At 35.2% G+C, this 24171-nt stretch overlaps 1 protein-coding gene across 8 annotated transcripts in view; it reads left to right on the top strand.

Moving 5' to 3' along the window:
• CEP170 (centrosomal protein 170) overlaps positions 1-24171 on the top strand; it is a 102543-nt gene that overhangs the window by 25749 nt on the left and 52623 nt on the right. For all 8 annotated transcript variants that reach the window (XM_027789106.2, XM_027789101.2, XM_027789104.2 and 5 more), the window contains exons 3-9: positions 2892-2981; positions 8734-8812; positions 9420-9478; positions 9594-9756; positions 10666-10800; positions 18706-19182; positions 21815-22461. In XM_027789106.2, the coding sequence (XP_027644907.2) occupies positions 2892-2981; positions 8734-8812; positions 9420-9478; positions 9594-9756; positions 10666-10800; positions 18706-19182; positions 21815-22461 (1650 nt within the window). The remainder of the gene's footprint in view (positions 1-2891; positions 2982-8733; positions 8813-9419; positions 9479-9593; positions 9757-10665; positions 10801-18705; positions 19183-21814; positions 22462-24171) is intronic.

The raw sequence follows: 24171 nt of genomic DNA on the forward strand, positions 1-24171 counted from the left end.
TGAAAAGAGCTTGCTTTTTTTCTGCAACTTGTAACCCAGTTTAGCCACGTGATTTGATGTAACTCTATCCCCATGTCCTGATCTTATTGTACAAAGGCAAATGAAGTTAGTGGAGAAGAGTATTTCTCTATTTCTAAGGAAGTTGAATGACTCAGTCTCAGTAATGGTTTCAGTAGAACTGAAAATACAAGTCTTAGACAAAATAGTTTGATACTTTGGTAGCTTCCTCAACTTTGAGGATCCCGATGTGGAACTCTTAAAGGTGCGTAAATGTATCGTTATGTAGCCATACTGCGTGCACCTTGTAATATCAAAGCTGTAGTCTTCTGAGCTGCTTCTTTCTAGTACATACATTTTTTGAATGCATAATGGTAGTATTTTGGGCGTTTGTTCTTGAAATCTTTGTTTAGTGTAGAGCTCTTAAGAAGATTGAACTTCAAAACTAATATTCTCAACCCTTTCTACCATCAATAAAATATTTGCTTTTGGATTTTTTGTTCCCAGGAATTGTGTGTGCAGCCAATAATGGCGAAATTAGAATCTCACTTGCAAAGGAAGTGCCTAGAAACTTATCTTTATGTGTTTTATTGAGAATGTATTACCTCTAGAAAACTGTGTTTAGCTCACGACCTCAGAAGGCACCCAAAGGTTTTATTGCTGATGGAAATACTTTGTCCTGTTAGAAAGTAATTGAAAATACTCTTTTAAAGACAGGCAGTATGATATCTTGATGATTTGTGGAAGTATTAAAAAACAAACAAAAACCCCCAAACACACATAGAAAGACCCCAACACCAAAAACCAAAACCAAAAAAAACCAAAAAAAAACCAAAAAAAAAAAAAAAAAGGGAAACTACAAAACCCCACCCTGTTGGTTCCAGGCCAGAAGATTATAATAAAAAAGTGCTTTTATTTTACTACTAGCTTGTTGTAATGGCTTATTGTTTCTCAAAAGAGGGAGCCTTTTCTTCTTTCTCTCTCCCTTATGCTTTCTCCTGTCCATGGTTGATCAGTCCTTAGAGTGAAGCTGAATACCCAAGCATTTATTAGTTTGGCTTACAAAACTTCAGTCATCATTGCCTTTGAAAGCAGCTGCCTCTGATTAATATTGTGAATAAATTCCACTTACGTACAAATGTTATTTGTTATGTATTGACTTCAGAGTTAGTAAAAAGAATCGAGGTGATTTTCAAGAATATTCTCTTTAGCCTGCTGTTATGTTTGGTCTACATGCCAGCATGATTGTACCAGCACATACAGCTTCAGGAGGAGGAACCCACCAAAAGAGAAGCTAATAATGTGTTCTTGTTCTGTATGTGTAGCTCTTTGTGTAGGACCTCCCTTTCCACTCTTGACAACTTGGTGGTTCTCTTACTGCAAAGCATGTGGACAATGCATGATAAAGAAGGCAGAATTTAATGCTTTATTCATAATCTCTTGACAGAAAACATGTTATAAAGGCCTCATTAAAAAGCATTTCAACTGTGTTGCATGTTTGATGGAATTTGACCTCAGATCTGTACCTAACACTGTTCTTCTAAGAGGTTTTGTTCATGTCTGGGAATACAGATTTGCTTTAAATGTATTATTTTGTAAATATGCTCAAACATAGAGTGCAGGCTTTGTATTTAGCTGGCTGCTCCAATGCATCACCCTGCTTCTGGATAAATACCACATTTTCCCTTCTTTCACCATTATGTTAAGAAAACTTCTGGAATCTTGATAAGGAAATCATCCCCAAGGAAAAAAAAATATACATTATTCATAATACCAGAATTATTTTTAAATAAGACTATTCTCATTTTCTGTATTCTGAACATTTTCTTAGTCTGGATGGAAATTAAGCATCTTTGTCTAAAGTAATGCCAGTAACAGATTTATTTTAACTGAGGGTGGAGTTTTCCTCTTATATTTGTACAGCTCTTAGCATAGTTATTTTGTGATTTTTATTATTTATGCAGTCATATATAAATCTTTGTACTGGGTCTGGCTGAGTTGGAGTTAATTTTCTTTATAGAAACCCTATGGTACTATGCTTTGGATTTGTGATCAAAACACTGTTGATAACACTCCAGTATTTTAGCTGTAGCTGAACAGTGTGTGCACAGTTTTAAGGCACTCTCTCAGTCTGCTCCTCCTACACACACGTGACTGTGGGGATGCACAATAAGTTGAGAGGCAACACAACCGGGGCAGCTGACTAAAACTGACCAAAGGGATATTCCGTGCCATATAATGTCATGCTCAGCAATAAAAACTGAGGGAGGGGGCTTTGGTGAAGGTAACCACTGCTTATAAATTGGTGGGCATTGGTCTCCTTGTGGGAGGTGGCGATTGCCTTTGCATCACTTGATTTGTTTTATTTCTTCTTCCTCTTTCCTTCGCTGTTTAGACTATCTTTAACTTGACCCATGAGTTTTCTTGCTTTTGCTCTTCCTCTTCTATCCGCCATCCCACTGGGGCAGGGGGGAGTGAGCGAGCAGCTGTGTGGTGCTTGACTGCTGGCCAGGACACCACAGTCTTGAATGCATGTAGTTAAGGGGAGAGAGAGAGAAAGGTGAAGTTGATGATATTAAATTAAACATCAGTGATACTGTGGTGAACTGGAAAAAAAAAATATCTTTGCATAAGTTATGGCTTGATCTGACGTACAATCACATTTGGGAAAACATTAAGAAAATAATTCTTCTTTTAAGATACTGCTATGGGCACCTGGGACCAGAGTTGGGTAAGGTTAGGGACTGAGTTTTCTCATATGTGAGACTAACTTTTTAATATAATTTCAATAAATATGTCATGTAGAAAGAAAATAATAACACTCCTTTAAGAAATAGCCATTAATGCTATCTTAATCTACCTTATTTTATATAATTTTTGTATATCTATTTTAGTCACGAAGTGTGGACAAGCAACATGCTGTCCTTAACTATGATGCCTCTACGGATGAACACTTGGTGAAGGATTTGGGCAGCTTGAATGGGGTAAGTTAACATCAGAAGTGGATAGCTACCCATAGTCTTTTGTATGTTGGCTTTGGGGTTTTGTTTGAGCAAGGAGGGTATGACTTAACAAGTGTACATTAATACCTCTTTAATGCAAGATCGGAAATGGGGGCACATTCAAAAGGAGAATGTATTTTTTTCTGGGAGTTTTCTACTGCATGTTATTTAAAGGGCTGCAGTAAATGCCAATAATAAGAGGGCCTTAGCAGTAGGAAAAAACTCGAATAAAAAGAAATATGCTACTCTTCTGTATTTCAGAAATGTAGGAAAAAATCTAGAGTATATTATTAAAAAAAAGGTATTTCAATCTCTAAAATATCTGGTTAAGAAATAGATTTTTTGTTTCATATGCTATTCTTTCTCCCTTTTTCATACAGAAAAGAATGTTAAACTATTCCATATATGACAAAGTATGCAATAACCGTGTTATATGTAAACCTGTTTAATTCAATATTTGCATTAGCAATAATACATATCAAGTTATTACAAACTATTATAGGAAAAATGCAAAGTTATGAGCAAAATAAGAGTTTCATATGACATTTTAAGTTTTAAGGCTTTTCTAGGAATTGTGTATACGGTATTACCAGTAAGCCTCACCTTTCATAAGTGTTCTTAATAACATAATAGATTATTAAAAACAGTAACTTTGTCATATTTTTGTAGCCTTTTAGATATTTCTTTATGATCTGTTTATACACACTAGTTACAGTTCTTGTTTTATATAACTTTGAATGTTTGACTGTGTCATGGGTGCATACAGAATAAAATCATAAGTCCATCTGTGATTGCTTATTTGAATCAGTATTTAGAAAGCTACTGGTAGTGAACAGCTTTTCAAATGTTTAGAGAAAAAAAGAAGATGAAGAAGAAATCTGAAGTTACTGCCTGTTAGCATTGAGTTAGGTTTTTGTGTTTGATCTTCAAGTGCATTTCAAAAGAAAACCTCTGTTAGTCTGTCTGTATTAGGTTTTCTGTATTTTAAGGTAACTAACTTCGCCTTCTAAAGAGTCAGAGTCTCAAGTCTATATGAAGCCATTGTAACCTGAAGGGTTATATCCTTTGAACAGTTGTAGACGTGTAAGAACTTTACTCCTTAAATATTTAATATACCTCTGTATATTGAAAGTCAATGCACTGTTTTCAAGTCAGTGATCAAAAATTAACTCAGCGCATAGTAATTTTTTGCTGAGCCATTTATTTTTATTCCCTAATTCTATGTTACTCCTGTAGTCAATAGGCATACTTTCAGATTTTCATTGCCTTGTCACAAAACTTCATTTAATGAAGATACATGTTAAAAGGCCTTCATTCTATTCCTTTCTTTGCCTCTGAGCTTTCAGTTACTTGCTTCGCTTGATCTGATTCATTCCCAAGTTTGAGGTGTCAGTTGCTCTATAGCTGTTTACCCAGAGACATCAAAGGAGCTCTTTCTTTCCACAGTTTTGGGACAGAGAATATTAAATCTCAGATGTTCAGTCTTTGCTCTTTGTGCTTCCCTTACTGTCTCTTTCCAACTTTGCTTTTCTTACATCCCTCTGCTTACCTGGTTTCAGGTCAAAATAGGAAACATAATTTTATAACACCATACTTAAATTCTGTGGCAAAACACTATATGCAGTGCCTCTGTGCTATGTGGTGAACTACTAACTGGGCAAGTAATTCTTTTAGTCTCGCTACTGCTTCCACTGAGAACACCACCACCCTAACGGACAAGTTCCTCTTAGTGCTTCATCAGCTTCTACAAGTTCTTGTTTTGCTTGCTTCATCAAGAGCAAATGTTTATTTTGAGCCTCCCCAGCTAGACCCATTTCTTTGGAGAACAGATGCATACTTTTCTTAGTATACAGGACCACTCCATTCTTGCTGTAACACACTTTAACCACAAAAGATAATTCAGTGTTTAAGGGGAGATGGCTACTATGAGTATGTAGGGCTTTTATTTTGAGTTTTGTGAGTCTTAAATAATTTCATGAGATGAACTTTAATCGCACCTGATTCCCCAGTACCTGAATATTCTTACCTGTGTGGTTGATTCCCACTCAGTTCATTGAAAGGGTTACAGCGCTCTTCATCCTGGATATTATACATCTACATCTGAAAGTAAAGCAAAAGGCAATTTACACAGTGTAAAGTTTTATATGTAATAATCCATCGTGACTCCTCCTGATCATTCCTGCTTGTCTTTTTATTTCATACAAAATAGGTTTAAGACATTTCTCAAAATCTGAAGAAAATGTGTATGGGTGTGAAGATATAATCTATTATTTCACCAATATCAACAGAATTCAGTTGTATTTTCTCCTTTGACTTCTGACCTCAAAACCCCAGCAGAAAAATTATCAAACATTCATGGCCTTGCTGAATAGCATTCTTCTCAGGAATATTTACAAGATAGTGAAAGTCCATTGACACTGATGTTTTAGGCCTGGATTGTGAAATGCTCAGTAAACTTTGTGAAGGCTCAAAGAGAGTTTTCTCTCACTATTTGAAGAATAAAGCTTTGGAAATCATGAATATATAAAAATGTGCATAGAGTCATTTAAAGGGGTGGAAGGATTCCTTATTTACATAGTAACTAGTTTTTTCAAGCTAGCTTTGTCTTGCATCCCAAACCTGTGGTGGCATTTTAACTCTCCAGTGGCAAAGCAACTGAGGCTTGGTGGTTGTATGCCATCAGTTCAGTTGTGAGGATATATGTAGACTGCACATACTGCCTTCAGAGTTCTCTGGGTTGAGTATCCTGCATGCACACGAATTTCAGAGTTCTGATGACCTGGGAGGAAAAATATGTGTGTGTGTATATATGTATGTATGTGTATGTGTGTATATATATATACACACACACACACACATATACATACCTAAATGTATGTCCACAAGGTGGCTTGAATTTTGCTGATTCACTAACATTTAGGCTGCCTTGAGGATATTCTTCACATGGTCTCACACAGCGTTAAAGTGGAATAAATATGCATTAAACACCACTTGAAGTTTCATGCTTACAAACCAGTAAATACTTGTACCTTTAATTCTTACTTCTCATGGAAGATATTTTCTATGAAGTAGATAAGCAATTTCCTTAGATAATGAAATAAACATTGTTTTCATTTAGGCAAAGAAAAAAACCCAAAAAAAACAAAAAAAGAAGATCCCTTTACTATTTTGGGGAAGTACATTGTTTCTGTCTTTCCAGACTTCATCTACTACTAGATTTAGATAAGCAACACCATGTTAAAAGACTCACGTTTTGGCTTAATTGAATAATTAAGTGTATTTTTTGTGTGTGTCTGCCCCTGACTTCAAAGTGCTTAAAAAATGGCATATTTCAGTTGCTGCATTCCTTAGAAACATGTACATATTGTTGTAGAATTCTTTTAAGTTTAGTGGTTTTTAAGTAACTGTTAATTCTTTTAAGTGGGATGATCCTGTGGGGTTGCAGTATTCTGAGTTCCCAAAACCAGCACACACCAGTAATAAATCTGTTTCAGAAAGGCACCCTGGATGTTTAATCTCCTATCTGTAGTATTACCATGCATTTGTTATTAAAAGTAAAAATGATCAAGCAGCTGTAAATTTTTTAAGTTGTATATTTTAATGGGAAAATATACAACTGATAAATAATTCATAAAGTAATGCAACAGTCTTAGACTAGCTAGTCCATAAATATTTTATTTGCCTTGAATTTGCCCTAAATTAAGGCTTCATTTTGTATTTTAAAAGAAAATGAAGTAAGCAACGCCAAGGAACAAGATACTTTTCACCTATAGCTGATTATTCATACTTCTTACAAGGAAGATGCTACCATCTTGTAAGTCCAGATGTTGTGTTCTTTTCAGCTATTAAGGAGAGGGAAGATTTCATGCTAGGGGAGAGTATAGGGGAGAAGAACTTAGAGTGTGAATTATTTCTTCTTAATGCAGATTTGAATTGAGCTTTCAGGAACAGTTTAAGGCAAGATGCTGTGCAGTTTTCTGTCAGCTCAAACTCTTCAAGGTTCTGTAATTCTGAAAGTGTTTTAAATAGTATACAGAGTTACATGAACTGTTTTTTCTCTGTAGCCTGATCTGTAGTTCTTGTAACTGAGAGCTTCATATTCTGTTCTGCTAGGCAAAACATAAACATGCCTTCACCCTTCTGTGTTTCTCTATCACTGAGTGAATTCAGAAGATACTGACAATATAGAGTTTTCTCTGAAGGTAGAAAATTCAGTTTAAGAAACACTTCACTTTTGCAGTTAAGAGGTTCAGTGTAATTTAGAGAGTTCTAAGGGTGGTGATATGACTCAGGATGACCAGAAGGGTCAGTCTGAGAACTGTCTTTGGGAGATGGCAGGTTCTGGGAGAAGTCTCTACCTGAAGGTTTAAGCATATTCTTCCACCGCAGAAGGGCAAGTTGTGAGAAGAACAGTCTCAGCTCTTTAACATCCACTCCTCCCTTAGTGTGTAATTGTCCTTGATTTCTGCTGCCTGAAGTCACCACATGCAACTTCAAGTCTTGCTGACATTAGTAACCAGGGCAGTTTGCTTGACGCTGACAGTCTACCTTGCTAAGACTATCCATCAGTCTTTAAAGATACAGATCAGTTCCAATGACGGAATAAACTCTTCCCTGCTCTCCCCACCCCCCCCACCCCCCCCACCCCACCCCCATTCTTACAAGGGCTTGTGTCTGGTTTAAAATTTTCTTAGGGCTTGAATAATCTAACTTCAAGACCTATTTATATTCATTTAATTATTTTCCCACAGAGATGAGAGAAAATATTTTCCAGCTTTTCCAAATTACATCTCAGATCCATTTTGACTTGAACATGTGCTATTCTTCCTCCTTGCTGCTTCTGTAATTAGTTATTGTATATATATTAGGTGTTCTTTTGAAATTTATACCAGCATGGTTTTGCAAATTCCATGTAATTTTTTGCTGTTCGGTTTAATCAAGACCTTGAAATAAAAGTGGTTTTTAATCTGTACTGGCCAACTGATACTGAGAAAACTTTCAGGTACACAAGTTGTTTTCCAAATCACTGAAAGCTTGTCTGATTTCTCCAACTATATTTCCACCAGTGATTTCAAAGACAAGAGGATTACTTATTGTAATAGTAACTGAATTTTCAAAAGACATTGTGAAACCTACGGAATTTCCTCTGTCTTGCTGCTAGCTGGTATAATAATGCTCTTTCTGCTTACAAATGTCGTTATACCTACTCTTGAAAGAGTCGCAATATATTGATTTTTTTATCACTGCTATTTGGAGTTACTCAGATGCAGTAGCTTGATCCATTTTTCCTTTTAGTCCTTTGATAATGCTTGGAAATTATAAGCTACCTCAGAACTCTCATATCCAGTGTTAAATGATGTACAAATGTGATGATAAATCAATTCTGACACCTAATTAGGATTGAAAAAGCAAACGACAAGAAAAATAATGAATGGAGGTGCTAATTTGAGGGACTGGTAATCAACAATTCAGTAAATGCTGCTAGCAAGAGTAAACTTGTAAGAAACTTTTCAAGGCCAGCGTGGTGTCAGCAGCCTGGTTAGTGACTGGTGTTTAACCTTTCTTTTGAAATATTTTGTAAAACAGGTGGCAATTTGAGCTTATAGTTTAATTCCCCAGTTGATCACCAGTAGAAAACTTGCAGTGCTGAAAACTTTCTTATAAAGTTACTGAAGTGATTTGTCATTTTATTATTTGGGAATATAACAGTATCTGTCCTCATTTATTTCTGTAGACATTTGTGAATGATGTGAGGATTCCAGAACAGACATACATCACTCTGAAGTTAGAAGATAAACTGAGATTTGGATATGATATCCTTGTCATAAAAATGCAAAGTGTTGGGACATTCTTTTGTTGTTAAGTATGGTTATGTTAAATTAAGGGGGCTCATACTATATGAGAAGCAACTTTGAAATATTTCTTTCTCATTATTACAAAAATTCCTGTATTAGAGAAAATGACACATTTTAGAATACTGTACCTTGATCAGAACTATCAATAAAGTACATTCCATTTCTTCTCACTGAGGAACCCTCAACTTCCAATTACAACTTAAAACCTAATGTGTAACTCCTGTGTTGCTAAGAAACATTACTTTGAGGCAAATACACAACTATTTGCATCATATGAGATTGTTTACAAGTAGAGAAGATTACAAACTCAGCAAACTACTGAATGAAAAAACAACTTGTATTGTTACAACCTTAAAGTGTCTACTCATGTTTTGTTAATAAATAGTAAGTAATTGTATTGTGCGATTGTTTTGATGAATATGATTGTACATGCTCATCCTAACAGTGACATATCTGTAGAAGTGTTACCATTCCAGTGGCAGAATAGGCTGCAGAACTTTTGATTTCTGTAAAATCCTTTTATGACTTGAGAAATCTTTCCAGTATTTTCCTTAGCATTTCCTACATACTAATCTTTTTACTGTTGTCAGGGGAGAGATGAGAGTCCCGGAAGAAGCCCTTAAGGTAACAACATGCAGTTCCTAGATGTTCTTCTGTCATTGTGTAATTATTGGTGACGTAGGGGGGTTTTCCACTCATTGAGCTTTTTTTTTTTTCCCCCCTATTCAATGATATGTAGCATGAAAAATTCACAAGCCAACTCCAATTATCCCAAAAATCTTCAGAGGCAGAAGGTGTGAAGCAAACCAACTCGAAAAGCTCAGAGTCCAAGGTAACAGACTACACAGCTGAAGCGCACCACAAAACTACAGAAGCACTGAAATCTGAAGAGAAATCAATGGGTAAGGTTCTTTTTTGCTGCAGAAGCACAAAAACTTGGAAAATGATATTCATTTGCTTTTTTAGCATGCTTCTGAACTTCTGTGGATAGTAAAAACTCCACATAATGTGACATTTTAAACATACTTAAAGTGTAATTAATAAATTTTGGAATTGAATTTCTGCCTTTTTTACTGGGCTAAATCTCAGTAGGGTGAAGTATTGTTCCAAGAGATCAGTTGACAACTAATCCAGTCAATTTATTATCAAGGTACAAATCTTAATTGTATCAGTGGGGGAGTTTCTTAGTTAATTTTTATGTTTGAATGTGTTTAATCATGTGTACATCCTATATAAGAAATAGCATTTTTAATTGTACTGTAATTTAACTATTACATTAAAAAAAAAAAAAAAGGCTGTGCTTAGTAACGTTTTACGCAAGGTAACTTTAAGCACTCTGTAGTAGCTGTCAGTGATTTGGAACCGTGGCTACATTGCAAAATTTGATCAGTTTTTCACACAGGGAGTTCAGATTTCATTGAAAGGTCAGTGTGGGTAAAAACGAGAATCTTCTCACAGAAATAGCAGTGGACAGCTTTTACAAATGTACTGCTGTGCGGATGACCTCAAACTGAAAGCAGAAAGTAATGTTTACGGATACATCAGGGTAACAATAAGAGATGTCAGCTGTCTTTGCATAAACATTTGTGTCAGAAGTTTTGATCAGGTTGTTAGTAAGCTTTTATATTTAGAAGCAGATCACTTACCCAGCCTCCAAGTTTGTTTTGTATTTAGGCAAATACATGCAGCTGATTCCCTTCAGCTTCCAGGAGAAATGACCCAAGCAAATGACTTTCTCTTCATGTTATTTTAACCTAAATATCACAACTAAACAGAAAAGTAATTTCCTCCGCTTTGGGCTGGTTTTATAGATCTTTCTGCCATGCCTCGTGGGACACCTTTGTATGGACAGCCAGCCTGGTGGGGTGATGATGAAGCTGATGAAAAGAATGGTTGCAAGCCAGATAGCAAGCACGACGAAAAAATGAATGAGAAGGGGGCTTCAGGTAAGTCTGTTGTCTTATTTTTGTGGGTTTTTCCTCTTTAGTAAGTCCATATATTCTTAACCAGGGAACTATACAGATATTAATGTTTGGAAGTTCCTAGACAGTTTGCAAGGTGAAAGCCTATTAAAATTAAGTTAGTTTAAAAAATTTATTCTGTGAGAAACCATGTATTTCCAAAGACCAATTTCACATGTAATGTATCACTTTCCTGGTATTTAATACAATTTGTTATCAGTAAATATAGAAAATAATGTTACCTGAACCAGTGTGTCTTATTTATCAATTCCTCCCATATCTACCATTTTGTATGCTTAAAATTAGAGATTGTATAGGGCTATTTCAACAAAATAATTTCTGAAAATAAATGGTGCTATATTATATCTGTACTAGATTTTTAGCTATATAAGGTGATCTATGCTAGCATTCTCTCCTGTAATTCAATAAAGCTGCTTTGTGGGAATTGCATTTCACAGTTCTTGCAGTAAAGATTTGCATAGTCTAAACTGGTAAAGTTTATTTCCCCATAATACAGGGAGGGGATCAGTTAGCTTGTCTACACACAGTATGTATTGCCAAAACTTAAAGCTCAGTGTCTATAATTAGGCTTCTAGAGCTATCACGAGGCATATAAATAAAGTGACTGCTACTCTAATAAAGAGAATAGCTGTAAAACTTAAATTAGGACAATATTCAGCCATGTTTGTTTAGTTGTTTAGACATGTATTTGAGGCTCAACAGTTTTTAATTTATAGTTTTTTTAGAGTACTTCAACTGAGGTGGGGAATTCTCTCTTCCTGTAATAGTAGTTGCTTTGGTTATCGCACAGGTATTTTTCTGGAATTGGAGAAAAAGCATGTAAAATCAAACTAAACTAACTCTTTGATGCAATGAAGTCACTGTCTTTTTGTGCAACTTAAAGAACTTTGTTGCATATAAAATAATTCAGTACCAGTTACAGAACACTTTCTTATTTGGTTGGGTTTATGGTGAAAAAACTACTGTACAGAGCACAGGAGGAGTACGCTGTCGTGTGCTCCTATGGAGGCTTTTTAACTAACTAGAGGTTTAATATCCTACATTAGCAATCTATAACTCTACAGTTCAAATCTTGTCTAGAAACGTGTTCTTCAAATATTTTTAAGCATTCCTAAAGAATATAAGTTTTTTTCCCAGTGGCAATAATAATGAGAGACAATGACTGTTAAGACATTGTTCCACATCCATTTTTCTCAACAAAAAGGGAAAGCACGTATGTCATCATTTACAATGAAGAAGAATTAAGTCCTTGACTTTGAGTCATGCCATTGACAGACTTGCTAGCCACATGATTCTCCTTGCTTTCCAGGTTACAGGAAATATTAATTGTTGGCTTGGAAACCTGTGACTCTGTGTCTGGCTGTATATGCCAAAACAGGGGTGGTACTGTCTCTAGTATCTGTGTTTTCATTGCTTAGATGCCAGTGTCTGTAGCAAACAAAAAAAAAAAAGAATTCATGAAGCATTCAATACTCATGTGTATCTATCTACATTAATTTTTAAAACATGCATGTTATTTTCCCTTATTAAATATAGGATTATTAAAAAGTAATATCCCAAAATCTGTCGTTCTGATGCCATGCCATTAACAAGGCTTCTGTTTAATAGTATGCCTGTACTTATTTTTTCGTCATTTTGAATCGGTTTTTCAGAAGCAATATTGGAATGGTTTACATGCTCTGGTATTTATTTTATCAAGCAATTTTTCAGCAAGTGGTCAGTGTCTCTGTCTTAGTTCCTGAGCTCAAAGAAAAGTAAGATTCCAGCTTCCTCTCAAACTAACCAGGGAGGTGCAGTCTGTTTCAGTAATAGACAAAAGTAAGTTTGTTCGAGGCAGGCCTTCAGTAATGGGGATATTTTTGACATGGTTTGCCTTAGTGAATTCATCATAAAGTAAATAAATTATGAGTAGAGAAAATGGGCTAATATTTTCCACCGTGTTTAGCTGATTTTGTATGTTTTCCATATATATACACTAAATAAAATAAAATTTCTGTCCAGAGCATTCTTGGCAAATACATTTCTGTTTTTTAAAAATGTCCAACATATATTAGAAATCTCTTTTGTTTATGTTGCTGCTGTTTAATCATTAATTTATCACCTACAGATGGAATTAGTCTAAGTAGAAAATACGAATAGCTTCTGTTTCCTTCAAACTGAAATACTAATAAATCTGCAAGAATGGAATTTATTTTGAATAAGCACACACTAAACAAAAACTTATGTGAAATGTTACAGGAAGAGACTGTTGGGAAAAAAACAAAACCTGACATTATTGCAAAACAATTTAATTTGGGAGGATGTGGAACTAAAATCCCTTCTATAGACAAGTGATTTATTTATCTTGATCACTTAATCTCTGAGTAGACATTAGTCCTATGTTTTTGACTGTTGTAGGTGGGTTTTAGTAGTGTTGGCAGGGAGCCTGAGAAGACAGACCAGATGAGAGTTGATATTTGCCTCTCTGGACACATTTCTTACACATTTCTTCAATCTCAGAACACTATGTCCATGTAGAAGTGTGTAAAAAAAAAAAAAAAAATCCTGAATGTTTTCACACAATAATAAAATAAAGACAAGCTTTTGGGGCTTCTTTGGCCCACAGTTACATTCCATGAAAACATTAAGTTAATTTTCAACAAGTAATGTTTTATTCAGGCACATAGGTTTTATAATAGAGATTAATTCAATGATTGGAAATCAATATAAAGAAACACTTTAATGAAAGGAAATTTGAAACATTACAAACTGTCATGTTTAGACACTTTTTAATAAAAGCAAACTGAAAAAAAAGGGTTCAAGACTGATGCAGTTATTTGTTCTTTCATGGGGCAAATTGTATTAACTATCTAAAACACTGATTTGGAACATGCTTCCTAACATAAACTGCCTAAAAGTAAGTACATTAAAGGTGAATTCACCTATGTAAGATCTTGAACTTTTTGTTCAGTATCTCAAATCAAGAAAGCTTGATAACATTTTAACAAATCAATCCTATGAAGAATCTGCTTCATGCTTTAATGGTTTGGTACTGATTATTCACCGAATAGAAAAGAAGGCATGAATTATAACAGATGGGGCAAGGTTTAATGAGGAGATTGAAATGGGTAATTTGTTTCTGCTAAGCCAACTATAGACAATTAGTCTTTACAGTCTCAAGTTAATAAGATTATTTTGATGTTACTGTCTTTCTATCACATCAGAAACTCACTAATGGAAATTATTTGCAAACAGCAGAATAGCCTCAAAAACCTTAAAAAGAAAAAAAATCTTTCTGCTTTTTTTTGAACATGCATGTTGCTCTAATGTTCCATCAATCTACTAGTCCGTATTAAAATGAACATTTGCATATACAACTACAGTGTGACTATCTGTGCCCCAGCTGTTAAACTTACATGATATTGGCAAGTTTACCAGGTGTGTAATTACTGTTATTGGTATGTGTTACACTCCCATTTCCTGGAAGAGCAAAAACTGCGTTCTCTGCTCATGGTATGGTAGTACTTAGAAAAGTTTACATCATTAATGCCTTTACCAGAGATCTGAGAAAAGGCAGAAGTCAGCTGCCTGGAATACATACATGCAAGTGCTGCGTGTGTAAGGCTTGCTTTGCAAAGTTGTAGCAGCGAATGTACACAGTATGTCACAGGGAGATTACAAAACTTTTTAGAGCCGTGACAGCAATACGTTAAAGTAAGATTAGTTTTGCACTTTTTCCACTTTAACACCTTTAAAGCATGCAGTTAAACATTTTATTATGAGAGGTAGGGATTTTTATACATTTATTTTGAGAGAAAATTTTGGTATTATTTCATAGGACAGGTTGTAATAACATTAGAAGACAAAGATGATCTTATTTAATACTAGGTGAATCACTACATGTATTTTTTTACAATCTCGTCTTTAAATAACAAATGAAAAATATGCTTCAGCTATAAAGCAAAAAAAGAACCTAAACGGTAAGTGGGAAAGAACAATTAGTAATATGGAGAGAAAGAGAAAGGAAAAAAAAATTTAATTACACGTTCAAAACCGCTAACTTCAGCTTTTTTTTCATTAAACATGGCTTTATATTTGGTACTGTGCAATAATAACATACAAAAAGTATTTTGGGGTATTGTGTAAATACGCTATTTTGGCTGCTTCTAATACCTTCTGCGAACTAAATATTTTGCTCCAGGTTGACAGACATTTTTTCAAGAAGGGCTTGGAAATTCCAGATCATTTTCTTTCACAAGTTTTATTCTTAAAATTGTATTTTTAAGGCAGAAAAAAAAGAACATTTCTAAAAATCTGAAGACTGCAAAATATTTTCTGAGGTTTCATTCAGTCATTGCAGATGATAATATATTCATATACACAGGCAATTTCTTGTGATTGTGTATTGTATTGAATAGCACAGAACACCTATGACATTTCTTGTCCAGTTGGGCAAGTAAGATATTAAGATTCTGAGTATTTGGTCTGTAACTTAAGAAATAAAGTTTAAAAAAACAAAAGCCCTAGAAGGTGTAATCAATTCTGCTAATGTCAAAAAGTGAATGTTGCTTTTCTGATGGTCATCTCTGAGACTGTTCTAGTAAAGGATCTCCCTGAATCTCCATTTGATTAAGCCTATGATTTCCCAAATATTAGTTTCTTAGTCTCTCCTAGCCTCATTTATTTTGCTAATAGTCTCACTACACCTGTGTAGCATCTACAGTCACTGCTTCCTTACTTGCCTTGTAGAAACTGTTGCACAGTTGTCTTTTGTAGCTCTAGACCTTTGTAGAATGAGAGCTCATTCTTTGCAGATACCCGGTTCTTTTTCTACTCCTTTCCTTTCACTCTTGCCAGTTCAGAAATCACTTTAGTCCCTGAAGAGATTGCAGTTCACAACCCATCCATCCCCCCATTTTCCCAAAACACACTTTCAGTTCCACACAACTGCCTCTTTTGCTGTACAGATACTATGCTGCTTTTGTTTAAAAATTATAGAGCCATGGTGACCGCTATCTTCAGTATTTGCTTGAGGATTTTCTCTTAAAGCTGTCTGTATTTAGTCTGATACGTAATTTCCTTCATCTTGGCAGATGACTTTTATAATAGGATTTCAAAGGTAAGGCTGTTTTATAGATCACTTTTTGCAATATTTAGAAAACTGTAAGGACTTGCATTTAGAATTTGGGTGAAAAATTCTGAAGGGTGGTTCAGATCAGGTTCTATATTTTTTGTTTTTTCATTGTTTTCAATTCCTTGTGTAATCAGTTGTGATGTATTTAAGTATTCTAAAAATGCAAGTACTTCAGACTGAGAATAGGATTTTTAAGTAATTAAAATTAACTTGTACTGCAGATATTTTTATTTTATAATTTCTAAGAATTTTCCTAGTTTAGAAAAAATTAAAATTTAATTGTAGTTCAGTTTCTTCTTTTGATTAAACTCACTCTGTCATAATTTAGATTCAAACCATATTAGCATCTGTTTAATCAAAAATACTAGAATCAAATACTGCACATATCATTATAGTATAAACTGTTGATTTCACATGTTAAATTTGGTGCAGGCAAGTTTCACAGGGAACATTTGTTTTGTGAAGTTGTCCATCAAGGTTGACAAGCCAGTATTAATAGATCCCTTCATTTTAAGCCTACCATACATCTGATGCAGTTTGGCTACATTCTTACAGTTTCCAAAAGATGGTGATGAACCAGTTATTTCATATTTGCTGAAAAAATATAATTTTTTTTTGGCCAGCAGATTGCTCTTGCCCCTGGCCCAGAAGTAGAAGTATCTCTCAAAACACACTGTATTAGCCAGTTGTCTTTTGAAGGAGCATTGAGCACTGTATCTTGCTTAATTTTTGGTTACAGTAATTGCATGGAATTGTAGTCTTGAAGCTCTGAACAGGATTGTAGGAAAAAAAAAAAAGATACATATGAATTGGCTCCCTGGTGGATTACTCTCCTGTCCAGTGACAGTGTTGCGTACTGTAAGGGTCCTGGCTCTAGAATGGATCCTGCTAGAGCTTGATCTCTTCCAGCTTGTTAGCTGACCGAAACAAATGGAGACTGATGGTATTTTACTTGAAATTTATTAGCTGCAAAGTGTGACTTTTGCTTATTTCTGTGCATTTTCTCTATAAACATAAAAGCCTTTTTAATGATCTTTGCATCAGTAAAATGAATTCATCCCATTTTGTTTGTCTGCCAGCATAAATGTTTTCAGGAAGGGGAGTAAAAAGGCATTCTGCTTCCCAGGGAGGGGAGTGGTGAGTTGCTGTTGTAGTGCCTGAAAACTACCCCACAGAGGTGAGTTAGCTGACACTACAGTGAAAAGCGTTAGCTAGGGTATTCTTGGAATGCAACAGCACAGTAGAAAAAGTATATGAACGTCTTTTGTGTTTGCAACAGCTACTTTTAAATAAAATAAATTAAATAGCTGTGTTACCTGCATCAGTTATTTTATCGTGTTGGTATCCAAGCATGGCAATAATAAAAAATGTGTACTATTTTTGTTATCACTCCTTAACAGCATTCTTGGTTTTAACTTTTCCAGCTCTTATGCTGTCTGTTAATTAGTTCTGTGTCTCTGTATCAAATTACCATCCTTTTTATTTTTTGGTTTTTAACTTTTTCCTAAATCTTCACAAAAAGCATGTGTTTGTGAAGAACAGCATCGGCGTGTTAAGCTGTCCTGCATCCTTCACCCCTTAAATTCCTGACTCCATTATAAATGTTTCTGTTTCCACCTTGTTGCATAGTAGTTTCATATAGAAATATTGTCTCAGCTAATACAGCGTGGCTATTTTTAGCACCAGAACTCTATTAATTGCATTCTTATTCCTTTACCTGGCAACCTGAAATGATTTCTTCAACATCTTAATGGGGTTCATGATAAATCATGTAGGAACTCTTCAGAATTCTTTTGCTGGACTGTAACTTGCCATTGCTGCTAACACCTCAAGCATCTGTTGATTATAGCAGATCTCTACACCAGATATTTTGGCTAGCTTACTAGTTCATGAAATGCAACCAGAAGGTTTGTTTTCTTAAAGGCACGTTGGTAGCTTTGCTGGCAACCACAAGAAGCTTTTAACCTTCGTTCAGACTATACACTGGGACTTTCAATTACTACCTCGTGCTTCTTCCACATGGTGCTTTTTTTACCCAGTTAGAGCATGGTAACGTTCTGCGTGCTTGCAGCTATTGTTACTTTTCCTGTTCATCTACAAAGTATGGAAGCAAGTAAGATAAGAGCAGATGACAGTAGGATTTAGCTTGATGCTTTGGTTTTATCTTTTGTGGAAACGAAGTGTTTGAATTCCAAAACACTTTCCAGTGCTTATCAGTATGAAACTTTTTCAAGCCAGAATTAATGTTTATCTTGCATTAATGTGTGAATTGTTTTTCCAAAGGGTTCTACCAAACAAAATTATATTAGCTATCGACTGCAGGAGATGAAAGCCAGATCACTAGCACTTGTTTTGGGGGCACCTTGATTTGATGTTATTGCAGTGAATTGGAATTGCAATAATGATCAGCTCAACTAGTTCTCTAATGTGGTTTACCTTTTCTCCATATGCTAATAACGCATCTGACCTTTATATCATCTAAAAATATTTGGAATGCAAATTTCCTTTGACAAATTCGAAGTGAGTTTTTTTCCACTTTACGTTCCTTACAGCCAAAGCTCGTGCTGTCTTTTCAGTAATACTTTTTACATGTAATTCTGGGATTACCTTTCCAGCACTACGCTGCTCAATCTTCTCCACAATCTTACTGTTTATTCCAGAAATTACTCAAGTGGCCTTTACAGGAGTGCAGAAACTTCTTGAAGAACCTGAAGTTCCCAAGTATTGTGAAATCTGTGTTTTATTTTTCTTAATAGGATGCAGCACAGATGCCAAGCAAGCTGAGGAGCAATCTGCAGCTGCAAGTGAAGAACTTTATCCTTTCTGTAGGGAGCCAAGTTATTTTGAAATCCCTACAAAAGAATTCCAGCAGCCTTCACAGGTAGCCGAAAGTACTATTCATGAAATTCCAACAAAAGACACCCAAACCTCCCATGCAACAGGTGCAGGTCATGCTTCCTTTACCATTGAATTTGATGACAACACTCCAGGAAAAGTAACGATCAAAGATCACGTGACAAAATTCACGTCGGAACAGCGTCACAAGTCAAAAAAGCCTTCTTCCTCCAGTGGCCAGGACCTGCCTGGGCTTCAAACGGTGATGATGGCTGCAGAGAGCAAAGTAGCAGATTGGCTAGCACAGAACAATCCTCCTAGAATGATATGGGAACCAACAGAGGAGGATTCCAAAAGTATTAAGAGTGATGTTCCAGTGTACTTGAAGAGACTGAAAGGTAAAGTGAATAATTCCAGCTATGCTTATTTCTGAAAGCAACGATTCCTCACCAGCATCCAGTGAGGGGATCCCTGAGCTCTTGCAGAGTTCAGTTGAAACGGCAGGTACTCCACATGTGCACGAGGATCCACACTGGGAAATTTTATTGTAGTGTTAAGTCTTAAAAAGAGGACAGGAAACCGAATCCTAAATCATCTTACAATGTGTATACTAATTGGAGATACTCTAGTACAGCTGAAAACATCAGGTATTTGAAACATTGATACTGAAAGGGAACAGGAAAAAACCCAAACCTTAGTTAAATTTTATATATTTAACTTTTTCCCATGCATTACTTTAAAAAGCTGAATTGCTTTTTAGAATCAAAGCTCTGAAGCTCAATTTATGCTTTTAGCAGCTCTTCCAATAGCATATGTTCTGTGAATATTCATGTGCTCTAAGAAAAACATTTATGGCAAAGAATACATCATATAGTTACTCTGCTTAAATGGATCGTGTTTGATGGATCACGTTTGAGTCACAAATCTGAAATAGACCAAGAGCTTCAATTTTTATACTAAGCTTACAGAATATTGTATTTGTAAGAATGCTGCTGTTGAGTGGAGTTGTAGGTGATTATAGATGTTGATTTACTGCAGACAGTGACACTTAGAATAAAATTAAATCAAGCGTTGATCATGGTAAGTACTTTCTTTTGGATGTCTCTTAGCAGAATAGAGAAGAAAATAGTTTTGATGTTCAGATGAAGATTCCAGTGACATTCAGACTTTCAGAATGAAAACTTCTGAAGAACTTTTTCAAGTCTGTCTTATTTTCTGTTTCTAATTACAGCATGTTAACCCTGCAATTCTCATTTTTCTTGATTCTGCAACATTATCATGTATAGCTCTTAAACCAGCAGGGACTGGGTACAACGAGCTTTGTGTTACTGATCAAAAGTCTGCTTTTTAAGGCTGACTCTTCCAAATTCAGCTAAAAAGTAAAATTCTGGAAAAATAATTACATCAATGTAGTGCCATTAAGATAATAGTATAATATTTCTTCTAGAGTGTATCACTGAGGATTCTTTGGTCTTCATGATGCTGTATTACATTTATGAACATTCTTTAAAATATTAGCTGTGTCACTTTGATAAATAGGAAGGACTTTGTTTACAAGGCCTTAGCCTTTTCCTGGTAGAAAGACATCAAAGTTTGGTAAATTTTCACCTGAAAGAGGTGTAAACTATGGGGTGCATATGGGCATAATGAATACCTGAATTTTGTATTTTCTCACTCATTGTACTTTTTCAAATCATAGTAGGGAAGATACCTAGCCGCTTTAGAAGTTTGATTTTTAAAAAAACAAAACAAGACCTCTTTGTTTTTTTTCCTCAGCTTTTTCTTACAATATTCTGTACTGAAGTCACACTGCTAAAAATATGTTACATGACTTTCACTGTGGTGTTGATATTTATTGTTATTATTTGGATTATATGAACCATCACATCATTTTCTTAGGCACTGTCCAAATGAATAGAAAACAGGAATGTAAATAAGGATTTCAGCTGTATATTCTGTGCTATGAGTCTGATAAATAAGATTTCCCAATATGTGATTACTATTTAACTGAATAGTTGCTGCATATCCTGTGTAAGTGAGAAAATGTTAAAAAAGCTATTCTCTTGAGAATTATTAAAAAAAAAAAAAATGTACACTCTATGTATACATGAGTAAGACTTTATCCAAAAGAGTTCAAAGAAGGTTAAACTGTGCCTTCCCAGGCTGAGCTCAAACTTAGAAGTCTAGACACTTTCATTGTACTTCAAGTTGCTCTGTGTTAAATGTGACTTACTGTGGATGAATATCCAGCCTTCCATGCATCTTCAGGTATCATTACAAAGTATATTTATAGGTATATATACGGTTCATTATGTATGTATACATATACATATGTATATACATATATATGTGTGCATGTGATTCATTAAATACATAATCCTTATTCATAGATCTCAAAGTAGTTTCTGGAATGAATAAGTAATAGCAACCAGTTTACATGCATACATCAGAAGCTGAGGGGAGTGAATGATGGAAAAAGTCATTGTACTTATTGGAAAGAGTAATAAAGAATTGATTCCAATTTTCAGTAGACGTTTCTCATGATGAACTGTTGTAAATGTGTGAGGAATCCAACAATATGAACGGTGGCTCTCAGTGGGTCGTTTCAGCTACCGGAAGGACTATTTTAAGGTGGTTTTTTTTCTGCTTAACCCTGCCTGGAATGTTTCAGTAGTCATTTATAACCAACTGGCTGTGTAACAAAATTAAGGTAATTTGGAAATATACTGTAGTACAGCTGATAAAATACCAGCTTTTGTAAGTCACTGATAAGTATTCACAGATGAGAATATCAGTGAAAAAGGGTGATTTAATTGCACTGCTGCTACCGATCAGCTTGTAAGGTATTTTGTAGCGAGTTGAATGCATTACAAGGAGCTGTACAGAACGTGCAGAGCCAGGTACTGAAAGCTGTTGGAGTCCAATCAGAAAACAAATTTGAAATTCTTTCTTGGTTTGCCAGTCTTTGGGTTGGGGTGGGTTTTTTTTGTTTGTTTCATTGTGCTATATATTCTTTTGCTTTGCTTGTAGGGAATAAGCATGATGATGGTACACAAAGTGATTCAGAAAATGCTGGTGCACACCGGCATTACATTAAGAGGGCAGCACTTGAAGAACACTTAAGGCATCATCACGCAGAGCTGAAAAAGTCACACCAGAAAGTCCATTCCACAGAAAAGCAGCAAGAGCAAGCCAGCTTGAGTCAGACTGCCTTTATGATTGAGTTCTTTGATGAAGACCATCCTCGAAAGAGACGTTCTTACTCTTTTTCTCAAAATGCAGGAGCCCCGTGCCCAGAGTCTCCATCTCCAACACCTCATGCACGAGCTGAAAGAATGAAACCTATGTCAGGAGAGAAAGCAGTCCCTTCATCTGTGCAAACTAGCTCATCTCATCACAGAGCAGTACATGGTGTTCATGCAAAACTTCTAAAACAAAAATCAGAAGAACCTTCTGCTGCATTACCCGTTTTACAAGCTGCATTGTTAAAGAGTTCGGGAAGCCTCGGCCATAGACCTAGTCAGAACCAGGAGATGGACAAAAAGTTGAAAAGCCAACATATTTCTGCTGCTACTGAAAAGGACAATGAAGATGACCAGAGTGACAAAGGTACTTACACTATCGAGTTGGAAAATCCCAATTCTGAAGAAATGGAAGCCCGTAAAATGATTGACAAGGTGAGAAACCTAAAATGCATACTGGTGCTGAAGTGGTGTATGATGTGCAGGCAGCAGTGTTGCCTTCAACACTTCAGCTCTACTTATTAAAGCTGCTGCAATCATACAAGATTTTGTGCTAGTCTGTAATGATGGAATGTGGAATGTCATAAAAGCAGCAGCAGGCATCTGGCTAAAAATTATTCCTGCTTGATACTGCCGTTCTTTTAGTTTGGTGGTTCTAATGTTTTCAAAAGATTAAAGTACTGTAAGGATACTAGGCAAGAGAATTCAGTTGACTGGTATTTTTATGAGAGTCGTTAGATTTGAATTTTTATGTCCCTGTGGATATACTAACCTGTTCTTAAAATCCTATGGCTTGTCTAGTTTTCAGTATGTAAATTGGTTCCATCCAAATTATCATACAGAAGAGTATTGTAAATGTTTTCTATACTTACAAATAAGCTGTATTCTATAACAGTAACTTAAGTTTCAACGTCCATTATAAAGAGTAAGTATAAAAATGCGTTCATTTTCCAAAACTGTTTATGTGATAGCAACATCATTCTCCTAGTTTGAATATAGATACAGGCTTCATTAGATTTAGGAATCTTATAATGGCCAAGTAACATTAGCTTTTTGGTAACAATACCAATAAAAAATGAATAACAATACAAACCGTATTTGCAGTTACATAACTGCAAATAACTCTTTTCTTTGGGTTCGACAGGAAGATACGGGTAGGAGAAGCTCCGTTTAATCATTTGGCTTAACTGACTCTTGAAGGGGATTTTTTTTCCCCTGCAATTGTGGTGTTTTAAAAGTCCATTGTGGTAGAGTGCTGGCATCCAATTCTAGGTAGTTTTTTGTCCAATTTCAAAGAAGATTCTCTCACTTCTTATAGAATTGTCTAAGGATTGATTTTATATGTATACAACTTTTTCAGACCTACCTGAAGAAATACATATATTTAGAATTAATTTTGGCTAAACATGGGAAAATATTTTTTGAAAGACAAGCTAGCTTCACTGGTTTGATTTTGTTGAAAAATGCTGACGTAGTGGGGGAATAGGAAATTTTATTACAGATATTTTTATTTTATAAAAGGTGTTTATGGAACGGTGGTGTGGGGAGATTAAAATGAAGAGAGTTGACTTCAATAAATCATAAAGATAATGGATTCGCCCCTTATGGATTCTGTAAAGAAGAGTTTTGATGACTTTGAGCAATTATTCAAAGAACTTCTGGGAACTAACAGCATTCCAAATGAAGCAAGTGAACGTTAAAGAATGTTACTGCTTTGACTTAGTGGCTACAAATATTTACATTTAATTCTTATTAATCTTCAAATAAACTGCATCAGAAAGTGTGTAAGTCCTGTTTGCTTGGTATAGTTGTGCAACAGGATTTTTTTTGAACCCAGAAGAAAAATAATATTTGGAACTAGACTGTTGATGTACTTTATAAGAATGGTAATACTACTAATGTTTAATAAGATTTAAGATTATTTGTGGTCTTTAATATCCATTCAGGATATGCACAGTCAGTGTTTTATTTTAAACAAATCTCTGAGGTTCAGAAACAGAAGGTTAATGTAGGTATTAGGGAAATTACTAAAGTATTGGTTAATATTCTTAATGTTGTATTAAAAACTTTTGGATACCATGAATACCCCTTACTGCTAACCTAAAAAGGTATCACCACTAGAAATTAAAGATTTACTAGGAAGTA

This window comes from Falco peregrinus, chromosome 7 (assembly GCF_023634155.1).
Source record: "Falco peregrinus isolate bFalPer1 chromosome 7, bFalPer1.pri, whole genome shotgun sequence".
NCBI classification, from domain to species: domain Eukaryota; kingdom Metazoa; phylum Chordata; class Aves; order Falconiformes; family Falconidae; genus Falco; species Falco peregrinus.